Source organism: Microcebus murinus, chromosome 12 (genome assembly GCF_040939455.1).
Source record: "Microcebus murinus isolate Inina chromosome 12, M.murinus_Inina_mat1.0, whole genome shotgun sequence".
Lineage (NCBI taxonomy): Eukaryota > Metazoa > Chordata > Mammalia > Primates > Cheirogaleidae > Microcebus > Microcebus murinus.
In genome coordinates this window covers 71521633-71533829 of record NC_134115.1, presented here as the reverse complement: position 1 = coordinate 71533829, position 12197 = coordinate 71521633, and the positions used below count along the sequence as shown (strand labels likewise).

Genomic DNA, 12197 nt, shown 5'->3' with positions numbered 1-12197 from the left:
TCCAAAAAGAACTTGGAATTCTGTAATTTGAGAAGTCCTCATGTCATCATGTATCTTCACCTCTTGCCAAACACTGCTTCGACGTTGCCTTTTCTTACCTATTCCTTTCCCCATGGCATGCATTTTTCAAATAAACATATTTGCTGGGTTGAGATACATGAAATACAGAGAAGTTCTGGTCCAAGGAAGAAAAATGGATCTTAAAGAGGGAAAGAGAACAGTGGGAAATAGTCACAGTGCTCCATGACCACCAGTCAGCAAATTTAGTTGACTTTGACCCCACTACACCAGAAGTGTTCATGTTCAGTTAATGGAGTGATGAACACTTAGCCCTGCTTGTTCTCAGATTGATTCCTTGCTTGAGTACCCAGTCCTTTCAAAGTTTTTAGGGAATGAGCCTGTTTTTGGAGGGAACAGCTGAGCTTCTTCCTGGGAAATGACCTTTCAGAAAGAACTCACAAGAGCAGCCAGGTAAGACAGTTGACATGGACTATGTTATTAGTCCCTTTGCTGTCCAACTGCTCAGATCTTTGGACAGCACCAGCAATTCTGCCTATGGTAATGTGGGGTATTGGAATTAAGTTCTGAAAGCACAAAGGAACCATCCTGGGTCACTAGAGTAGTAGTCCTGGTTCATGGCCTTTGAGAGTCAAACTAATATACCCAGAGCTATAGTGTTTCCAAAAAAGAGAGATAAGAAGGACCCAAGAAAATGCAGGAGTCAGGCTTGAAACCAGAAGAGGAGAGAAGCAGGCTGAGCTCGATCACTTTAGGCTGATGAAGGGAGCTATCACTATCTACCTCCTGGGGCAGGCTCAACAGAGAAGCAGGAGAGGTTGGGGGAAAGAATATGGATTTTGCAGACAAATGAGCCTGAGTTTGAAACCAGCCTTCCCACTTCCAAGCTGAGTAACCTTGGGCAAGTCACTCAAACTTTCTGGGCTCAAGTATTTAATCATTTGAAGGGGAATAATATCATAGAGCCACACCTTTTATGCATAATTCCCAAATCCAAAAAAGCTCTGAAAACCAAGTTTTTTCATAACTTATTTGGCAGCAAAATCTGACATGAGTTGACATGAGGCCCTCCTTCATTTACCCACTTAATGTAACTAATTCTTCCTAGGTTTTACAGCAGAAATTTAAGTTGATGACAGGGTGCTGCCCTACAACCTGGCAGTTGTGTTAAATAATAGGATATACATTGCATGATTTTTCTAATAGTGAATACTTTCTAACTTTTCTAAAATCAGAAAGAGTCTGAATCCAGAAATATATATTTGGCCTCAGGGGTTCAGATAATTTTGTATTATATTTTAGGGGACTGTTAGGAGGATTCAATGAGAGAATGTGTGTGAAATAATTAGTACTGTACACAGCTTTAAGGTCTTGATAAGTGGTAGCTACCATGATTAGACTTGTGTCACCAGAGAATGTTCCAGAAATACAGTAGTGGACAATAGCCATCTGTGGACACTCCACATTTAGCTACTTTCGCAGAGCCAGCTGGGTCCCTACAAGATGCATAATCAGTGCCTGCCTTGCAGGAAAGAGAGGCACAATACTCCTAGGGGAGGACCCTCTCCTTCCACAGCCCATGAAGAATCAGACCTTCACCAGTTGCTGACACAAAATCTTCCTCTGTGGAGCAGTGAGGGCACCTCAAGTGAAACTCGGCCTCACCTGGCTCTAATTTAGCACGGAAAAGCCACTCAGCTCTGTTTCGTGAATGCTGTGCAGACACTAGCAAACATATTTTTCTCTCTAAGACTTTCTCTTGTAATTGAAGATAATAAAAGGGAAAGAAAAAAGACGCAGTTAATAATCTTTATAATAGTATAATAATCACATCATGGGGAATCTTAATCCAAACTGACAGCAGTTGACACTTCCTATAAGTCTTATTTTTATAAGATGGTATAATTATCACATCTTTCCACATATTAGACATAAGACATAAACAGACACTCTAAGTTAGGGAACTCAACATCCACACCTTCTCTTTTACCGTTCTCCATAATGGGGGTACACAATAGAATTCACCCACTCGGTGAATTATCTGACTTGGTAGTCAATCCAAACTCCGGCATGAAAACAGAAACTATTTCAAAAACCAAAACTAATCATCACCTGACTAACTGGGTTTCTCTGGCATGCTTAGGACTTGGAAGTGAAACCAAAATATCTAATAATAGACACAGGCACTAAAGTGAGAACTGTCTGTTGGCACCCCCAATAGGAAGAGACTCCAAAAGGTCCTAAGTTGCAATTTCAATAAAATGTTTGGGTACCCCCCACCCCAATTCTCTCAAGGGTGTTTTTCCAGCAGTGTGTGAGCTACCCTTTCAAATCAGGCTTGTGCACCCACTGACCTGCTTCCTTCATTCTCTACTTTCTAAGTGTCACTGGCAGAGGGCGCACGTGTGCTCTTGGAGTGTGGCCTCTCACGTGCCATCAGGATGGAGCGTGACTTTACATGTGCTCGTAGATAGGAAGAGCTCAATCCACGCCTGTGAAATAGACGCATTAAAACAGGGAGAGTTTCAGTCCGCCAATTCACAGATGAAAGCAGGACAGCTTGGAAATGTGTGCAGGGAATTACCACGTTGAAAACTCTCACTGGCTTCTCACTCATCACAGGATAAAGTCTAAAGTTTAAAACCCTTAACATGATTGATATTGCTCTTTTGTCATCTGGTTCCAAATCAACTTTTGTTTTGTTTTCGATTTCTTCTTCTTTTTTTTTTTTTTTTTTTTTTTCTTAAGAAACACGAGTCTAAGCCAGGCGGGGTGGCTCACGCCTGTAATCCCAGCTCTCTGGGAGGACGAGGCGGGCGGATTGCTCAAGGTCAGGAGTTCGAAACCAGCTTGAGCCATAGCAAGACCCTGTTTCTACTATAAATAGAAAGAAATTAATTGGCCAACTAATATATATAGAAAAAATTAGCTGGGCATGGTGGCACATGCCTGTAGTTCAGCTTGGGAGGCTGAGGCAGTAGGACTGTTTGAGCCCAGGCGTTTGAGGTTGCTGTGAGCTAGGCTGATGTCACGGCACTCACTCTAGCCTGGGCAACAAAGTGAGACTCTGTTTCAAAAAAAAAAAAAAAGAAAGAAAGAGGAGTCTGGTTCTGTCACCTAGGCTGAAGTGCAATTGCGTCATCATGGTTCACTGTAGCCTCAAATTCCTGGGCTCAAGCGATCCTCCTGCTTCAGCCTCCTGAGTAGGTGGGACTACAGGTGCACACCACCACATCAGCTAATTTAAAAAACAATTTTTTTGCAGAGACAAGGTCTTGCTATGTTTTCCAGGCTGGTCTCAAATTCCTGGCCTCAAATGATCCCCCTGCGTTGGCTTCCCAGAGTGCTGGGATTACAGGAGGTGTGAGCCACTGCACCTGGCCCTTCAACCTCTTCCTTTAACCTACTCTGGCCTTATTTAAGTATCACAAATGTGTCAAGTTCTCCACTCCCTGTGAGCCTCTCTGCGTGCCCTGTCCTTCTCACTGAAACAATCCCAGATACTTGGTCTTTGAAAATGACTACATCCTTTTCAAAATAGAACCCCTATCATTTATTCTCCATCTTTTAATGCAAAGAAACTAAAACAAAAATAAATATCTTTTTAATATCTGGGGAATGGGGTCTATGTCTAGATAACCTTTCAATGGAAAGACTTAGTAGATTTCTCCTTTCTTAACACATCTTGGCTCTCAGTAAATTTTATTTGCCTTAAAGTTTTAGGGTTTAGGGTTCCAGCACGTCACCAGCATGATTTGTACCAGAGAAGAAGAAAATTATGTTTTTCATCACCTAATGTTGAATCATCAAGCTGAGTCACATAAAAACCAGCTGAGTCACTTCTTCTGGCATGAAACGTGAAGCAGTGCGGTGGGAACTTAGTAATATCTCCATTCACAAAACCAACGCTGGAGCCAGCTGTTCTGACCCTGGCCATGAATTGTCCAGCCTGGCTGCTCAGAGTAATGTGTCAGCCTGCTCCCTGATCAGGAACCTGGAGGCGGGCTGGCCAAGTGCCACACCAAAGGTTTCCAGGCAGGAGTAGAAAGAAAATTGCATTTTGCATCAGTTACTTTCAATCCATGTTGTGATTCTGGGAAGCCTGGGCACCTACTTTAAACATTCTAGAGATAAACTGGAAGGAATGGGGTGCACACACGTCATTCTCATGACTGAATTCAATGTGACAACCAGACTATAGCAGAATGCAGACTTGCATGGATGAACTTCCATCTCCCTGAAGGGGCAGGAGTCAATCCTATGGTGGTGGGGGATGGGAGAGGAGATCAGCCTTAGCATGAGGGGAAGTGCTGGAGAAGTTGGTGCTGGGCTGCTAGGAGGCCAGGGGCAAACACGAGGATGATGGCTTGTTTTAAGGTGGGCTCGATCCTGGCAGAAGCCAGATAAACAACAGCAGGTGGGGGAACCAGGAGAATGTGTTGAAATATCTTTATATTCAACAATTGTTCACATGCCAGAAATAAAGTTAGGGGCAATAGGGTGAGGGCTTCAATGAAGAGATGGAGCAGAGAAAAACTGAAAATATCCACCGCTATGGTCTGAATGTTTGCACCTCCCTGCCAACAATTCATGTGTGATGATATTAGGAGGTGAGGGGCCTTTGGAAGATGATTAGATCACAGGGGATGAGTGGGATTGGTGCCCTTATAAAAGAGACCACAGAGAGCTGCCTTCTTCCTTTCCACCAAGTTAGGACCCTGTGAGAAGGCACCATCTACAAACCAGGATACAGGTCCTCAACAGTCAAATCTGCTGGCACCTTGATCTTGGACTTCCTGGCCCCCAGAACTGTGAGAAATAAGTTTCTGTTGTTTATAAGCCACCCTGTCTATGATATTTTCTTATAGCAGCCTGAATAGACTAAGATACCCACAGAGCAAATGTACTTTAGAGAAGGTTCTATGATGAAATAACACAAAGGGAGGGCTAGATAAGTGGAACTGGTTGTAACTGGTAGGAGTAGGAGAATCACAGCACCTGCTGTCCATGTGAGCAGAGGAGCTCGGATGCCTGCAGAACCTTCCTCCACCCGTGAGACAGCGGGGGCCCTTACTCTGGCCCTTTAGCATCATTTGCTTATGAGGTAGGCTCCCCAGCTTGGGCCATAAGCAAGTGGCACAAAGACTTCTCCAGGACAGGATACTCACCTGGGACCTCTGTGCCAAGCCAGCCCACAATAAAGAATTTAAAGTGACCTCAACAACTAAGGATCCTTGGGAAAAGCCAACAGGCCACTGTTAAGCATGGACAAAATCCCTCCCAAAAAGGTTCCTTTGCCTCAAGCACTCAGCTGGCTCTCTGTCCCATGACTTGAAGGAATTAAAACCATATTAAGAAAATCACTGTGCTCTTCCTCTTCTTCCTCCCCTCCCTTTCCTTCCTGAACAATTCAGCCCAAAAGTCATGAGGTGGGGCTGAACAAGATGGTGCCAATGGTGGGGTTGGGGGCAGGCTTGGTGGCCCAGCAGGGTATGCTGGAGGCACAGCGGGGTGGGCAGGGGACAGCAGTGACTCCCAATGGGATGCTGGAGCCCAAGCAGGGTAGGAGGGTGTTGGTGGAGAGGGGTGGCAGTGGCCACCCAGAAAGTTATGTTGGAGCCCTACTTTGGTAAAGAAAATAGGAGATTGGTTATAGAAGGGGGAAATAATTAAATAATAAATATGCTGAGGACAATATAACCCAAGCAACTGGTTGTCAAGAAGGTAGTTACAATTATGGAAAGGGAGAAAATGTGTATGAGCCCTATATAAAAAGAGAATTAAAATCATGGTAAACTCAAAGTTTTCAAGACAGAGAGACAGACAGATGTACATAATCTCTAATACTGTCCACTGAGAGTGCCCGAGAGCAGTGACAACAGCAATGAGCATGCCTAGCATCCATGTCTTGGTTTCTAGATACCATTCTATACTAAAAGGAACTAGTACTCTTGGGAGAAGTGACTGATTTCAGGGTTGGGAAAGTATAAGATAAAACTGGAACATCTTCTGGTGCCATAAAGTAAGGAAGTGTTCAAAGAATAATGGGGACATCTCCAAAGGACACAGAAGTTAGCTCAAAAGGGTTCCCAGGAACTATATCTGAACAAATTGAGGATATTTTATAAAAATATAAAATTATTTTTATATAAAATTTATATTTTATATAAAAACAATAAAAGAAATGGATTATACCCCATTGAATATAATAGGAATCCATGAGACCACACTGACATAAATAAAAAGTGAATAGACTTAAAGTTTGATAAGGAGTGGGGTAAAAATTACATAGTACCAAAGTACCTCCCCACAAAAAATTTGTTAATTACAAAAGGAAAAGGTAACTTTACTGTGCAGAAGCCTGGCAGGCACTCCCTCAATCATGTGATGAAAATTAATATCAGATATCAGAGTTAACACCTGCCCCGTAACAAGACAAACTGATACCGTGAGAATACACCATCAACTCCGTGGTATTCCTGCCAATGACACACAATCTACACGTGAGAATGTGAAGCATCAGCCGGAGCCAAACTGAGGGGCAGTTTACAAAATTGTGGATGATGGGGCATTGCATTGGCAATTTATGCTTAAATGGATTAGAATAAAAAGATGTCTGTACTGTACTTGGGAACTTTTCTTTAGGTTTGAGACTCTTTCAAAATTTACAAACCAATAATGAGAAGAGTGACCTTGTATCATTGATGGAAGCCAAGTGTCAAGATGAGATTAAGATCTGCCTGAGTTAAATGCCAACAATTATCACTTTAGGGCAATAATTCTTAAATTATCTCTGGTGAAGGATCAGTTTCTCCCCCACCTCACCCCAAGTCCACAGTGGACCAATACTTTTGTAAAACACAAAATCCCATGCTTGGATTTCAGAACAATAACAAATTGCTATAAGAGTTTTCAAATGCTTACTCCCAAAGTCTGAACTTAGCTCAGAATGGAACAAGAACAAACAGTTCTTGGACTTGCTTGGACCACGCTTTGAGCAGCACTTCTCTATGGTTAAGATGCACGGAGCCCTGATCACTGTCATATCCACGTGGGAAATAAAAGCTACTGGTCACACTGTTATTCATAACTGTAGCAACAATAATTACCACCCTAATTAACATCAACCATCTATACAAAGTATTCAAGAAGGCGACTGCCCAGGCAGTGCAAGGGGATTAAAGACCTGCCTTTCCTTGTAGTAATTCGACTTCTCTAATTGAGTCACCTGACAAGAATGGATGAGGTCACCCCTGATTCCAAAGTAATTGCTTTGGGGTGACTTAAAGCAAGACAAATCTGATCACACAGGAGATGGACAAGGGCATCCTCCATGGGTCAATCTGCAATGCCAAGTCATGTCTGTCACCAGTGGGAAGGGACCCAGCATTCAGAAGGCGTTAGTAGAACATGTCTCCAAAATCGGATGGGTTTGGATTCAACTACAGATACCTAAGGTCAAGCTGCACACTTGAACAGAGTCCACACATGGCCCATTCTTACTGGTTCTGGGCCACCAACAGCCCTTCCGTCAGCCAAGAGACAATCTTCCAAATAAAAGAGAACGATTCTCTGTAACAAACCAAGACCAACGTAGAGCGACAAGAAAGGAGCTATTGCATCCACCAGGAAGTGGCAAACTCCATCCAGCCTCAGGGTTTCTCCAAGGGCACTCTGACACTCTAGTTACATGCCCCCAAACATTGAAATCCTCATGTCAGAGTCCCCCAACACTTATTCCAGACACCCACAGAGGAGGCTCCACACAGAAACCCATAAACTGGAATCAACAGTGGCAAATGTCTGTTGCCATCTGCCTCTGGTCCGAGGCACCTCACCTGGGGCAGTTTTGTAGCTCGGTGTTCTGGAGGGCAGCGATGGGGCATTCTTCGTCCTGGGGCTGGGGCTCGGTGTGCTCTGCAGGACCTGCCTCTGCCTCTTCAGCTCCTCTTCCCTTTCCTGAGCTGCTCGGATCTCTTCTTCTATCATGGACAAAGTCCGCTGCTTCCTGGACCTCAGTTTGAAGGGCCCAACCATCACGTCGGATTCTTGAGTGGCCAGGAGGGAGGCTGTGCTTCTCAGCTCGGCGGCCTCCGAGTACTTGCTGAAATATCCCCCTTCGGGCCTGGTCTCCTCCATGTTTATTGGGCCACTGGGCTGCACGGCTGGCAGTGGCTGGGAGGGCCCCCTTTCCCTGAGCACCCTGTCTTCAGCGGGCAGAATCTTTGGTATGACATCCCTTTTCTCTTGAACAGGAGAGGACACCTGGGGTGGCTCAAACATGCTCTGAGGCTTCTCTGCGCTGGAAGCCCCAATTTCAGCTTCCTCTAGAGTTGCTGGGGGCCCTTGCTGTCCCCCTCCATCCTTGTTGGTTTGGGACACAGCTTTGTCCACCTGCTCGGCTATGGCTTGTTGAATGGCATTCTGCACCAGGAGACCAGCCTGATATTCCAACGGGTCATCAGCCGACAGAGAGTCTCCCAGGGTGGACGAAGGGGAATAGAAACCATGATCACTGAACGACTTGGAGACACCTTCTCCTCGGCCCTCTGAGGGGTTGTCAGTTTGTGGAGTCTGGGGCAGAGAGAAATCAGCCAGTGAATTTTCCTGGAGGGCATTGGTTGTCTCATTGGAGGCACCACTGTCACTGATGTTGTCCATGCTGAAATCATTGGACAGGGTCTCCAGGACCGTGGTATCTTGGGATCTCACTGACAACTCATCCAAACCAGAGTCGAGCTCCTCTTGGGTCAAGGAGACATTGACTGACCTTGAAAACTGATCCAAAATCCCATGGTCATCGTCCTTGACCACGGTGAGGACCGCCCGGGCGCTTGTAAACTCTCCGTCCTCCGCCCACAGCTTAGATAGGGGTCCCCTTTTAGATGGCTCACTGTAGGGCCCTTCCTTCCCCTGGGGGGCTGTGCTGCCCTGGCCTCCTCCCCCCGACTGGCTCTCCGGGACACTGGGGGCCTTGGCTGCTGATGCGTTACTATCTTCTGGAGGTCCCCCGACAGAAGCTGGTCTCGAGACAGTCAGTGGCTTGTCAGAGTTAATTGACCCCAGAGGCCTGTAGAAAGGCTTGATGGAGAACAGCCTGGGTGTACTCTGGCCCTTGGCCGCCGTCTGCCTGGAAGTCTCCATCTGCTGGAACTGTTTGCGAGCAGCAGAGAAATCTATCTGCTCGGTGACGATGTCCTCCTTTGCTTTGTCAGTCACACCTGGGCGTTCACAGGAGGCCACCGGGGCCGGGCAGGGCTGTGGCGGGGGCCGCTGCTGCTGCTGTTGTAACTGCTGCTGCAGCAGCAGCTGCTCCTGCTGTGCCCGTCTCTCCTTACGCTCCTTGTACTTTTTGTGGGACTCCAGATGTTCCTCATCCAGCTGCTCCTCGAGGGTCTTCTCCTGCGGGGGATTCCACCACTTGGCTGCGATGCCAGGATTCTTCTTCACCGCCTGGCTGCGGATGAGCTCCCTCCTCTCCTTCTCCAGCTCCAGCATCTCCTCCGAGGGCCGCACTTTCCGGACACAGTATTGTTCCTTCTCGCACTCGTCCTCGTCGAAGAGCTTGGAGGGCTTCTTGTCCTCGTGGAAGGCGCGCAGCTCGAACTTGGCCTCCTTCTTCAGCGTGGTGAGCGTGAGCTCGGGGTCTCGGGAGGCGCACCGAGAGCCGGCCGAGGAGCTGGGGCTCGCGGGCGCCTGCAGCCCGCCCCCCAGCCCATCTCGGGGCCGGCCGGCAGGGTGGCCGTTTGCTCTCTGCCCGTCCGCCATGGGGTCAGCGTGGCTTTGGCTGAGCTCGGCGTGGGGCGGCGCCTGCCTGCCCGCTGCTCTCTCGGTGGGCTCTGGCTGGAGGGCCGCGTGGGCAGCGGGGCTCAGGCCGCCCGCCGGGGTCGCCGCGCCAGGCTCCGGGGACGACGTTCCGTTGTAAGTTCCATCCACGACAGAATCGCAGCAGTTGGCTTCCAGCACCTCGTCTAGATACCGGATCTCTCTGGCCACATCGTTATCCAGGGACTCGTGGTGATCGGCCAGGAGGCCATTGAGGGGGGGCGAACAGAAAGGGGAGGTGTGGTCCACGGAATGTGGGGCGGAGGTGATTCCAGGAACACTTTTACACTCTGCAACAGACACCTCAATTTCCATGTTTCTGTGATCCGGGGGAAGAGAGCTGGTAGCAGGCTCCGGGAGGTTGGCACAACCGTTGTCTCTCTCCTTTTTTAGCCGGATATCATCCTCGGAAAGCTGAGGAGGCTTCTGGAATAAAGAGAAAACAAAAGTCAGGGTTGAATGCTAATCTCTTATAGATGCGAGTGCTGAGAAATTCACTCATAACTAACAGGAAGGAAAACTGAAAGTTCAGCGACAAGTTCTTTTAAATAGAGATTTCTCTTCTACTAATCCTTTACATATTCATTTTGTTGTGGTAATGAGTGCCGAACCCTCTCCAATTTACAGATTCCATTTTGTTTACTGGGTGTTCAATACATGCTAGGGTCCATTTTTAAATTTTACCTTCTCATTGTGGAAGAGATTATATAGTTATTGTATCAGGGCCTTCCAAATTATTTCACAGCAAAACTGCTGCAGGCTATGTAACAGGACTACTGGTATGTCCCTAACTGTAAAAAGAAGGTCCTTTGGCATGAACAAATCTTCTTGAAAACATATGATTCTCTGCCAGATGTAATGCAATTAATTCTGGAGACAAGAAACTCTTGGGAAAATCTTTCCAAAATAAAAGACTGGAAAACAGTAGATCCCTTCAATGGCCCCTCACAGGCTACAGGGCCCATTGCCATGGCTGTAATTGACCATGTGCATTACAAACACCATCACCAAAGGCACTGACTGCATAGCTCTGTTCTCTGGACTACATCAAAACAGTACTCCTTAGTCACGGAGTGAGTGTTGCTTTGAAAGCCAGTGGCCAGCAACACCTCATCTCCAGTTTCTAAAATGCTCTATAGGTGATATCTCCCAATTTGTGGTTAAATAAGAGAACCATATCTTCCTAACTTTTTAAATGCACCATATTTTCCCACCAGTTATCTAGCCCGTGTAATTGTATTATTTAGCATTAGTAAGCATTAATTTTCAAATTCTAGGATGAATTTTTTTTTCATATCAAAGGACCCTGGTTTACATCAGAGAATTCCAGCAGTAAATTATGCATTTAATTTGAGTTGCCCTCAAGGATTTCACTCAACACTTTGGTCAGCTTTGTCTCCCTGTCTCAAGTTTATAGTGCATCTGATATTATTGACATAGTACAATGCAATCGTTGGAAGATGGTATGATTTTCATTTATTTAAGTTTTCAACAATTTTAAAGCTTAGAATATAACATTAAAACACCACCTTAGGATGATTCTCAGGGGATTAATTTCAAAATCCTTCCAAGGAAAGTGGATAATTCTGGATTTGTTCATGAGACCCAGGAAAACACGGAAGTTCACGCTAGGTGCTCTACATTGCTGTCAGAATGTTGAAGAACTCTCATGGCTATCTCTGAACTGGGGGGTTTTCTTCAGGCTTGGTTTTCCACATTCCCCTTTGGACTTAATCAAGTAATATATATTTCTTCTCTAGTTAGGCAACAATAATGAGTATTTCTTCTTTGTCAACACCTTCTGGTCTCTGATGCTCTTCTAGTCTAGGTCTGGTCTTTGTCAAAGTCTGATACTTAAAACAATTAATATTTATAATTGCTCATGTCCTTATTTTTATTATTGACCATTATTAACTGTGGTTCTTTTATTTTTGAATGAACTAAACCAGCACAAAAGTTTTTAGTGTCCTTTTAACCCTTTGCACTCCAAAGTCCAGTATAGATAATGTCCAGTGGATAATGAGAAAAAAGCAAGCGAGTGCAAAGGGTTAAAACTATTACCTAAACTTTTTTTTGGTAAGGCAATTGTCAGTAATTTCTACTCATACATCATTAAGAATTACAGAAAACTTGAATGCCTGAAACTTATTGGCTGCCATTCAATTTCAAGTAAACCTAGGCCAAAATTAGCCCACTCCCTGGAAAGTTGTTACTGGAATAAAAAGACAAACAAAGAGAGATACATGGTACTGCTATGGTGAGAATCAGATTACCCATGGCACCCCCACCTTTGGCTTCATCTGGCCAATAATTTACTGCTAATATTCTTCATAGGAATAGCATTGCTTTCCTTC

General features: G+C 45.6%; 1 protein-coding gene across 8 annotated transcripts in view; it reads right to left on the bottom strand.

Moving 5' to 3' along the window:
• The window catches only part of PALM2AKAP2 (PALM2 and AKAP2 fusion), a 428813-nt gene that overhangs the window by 21526 nt on the left and 395090 nt on the right, over window positions 1-12197 (bottom strand). For all 8 annotated transcript variants that reach the window (XM_012736750.3, XM_012736754.3, XM_012736751.3 and 5 more), the window contains one exon: window positions 7857-10269. In XM_012736750.3, coding sequence (XP_012592204.1) covers window positions 7857-10269 — 2413 coding nt within the window. The remainder of the gene's footprint in view (window positions 1-7856; window positions 10270-12197) is intronic.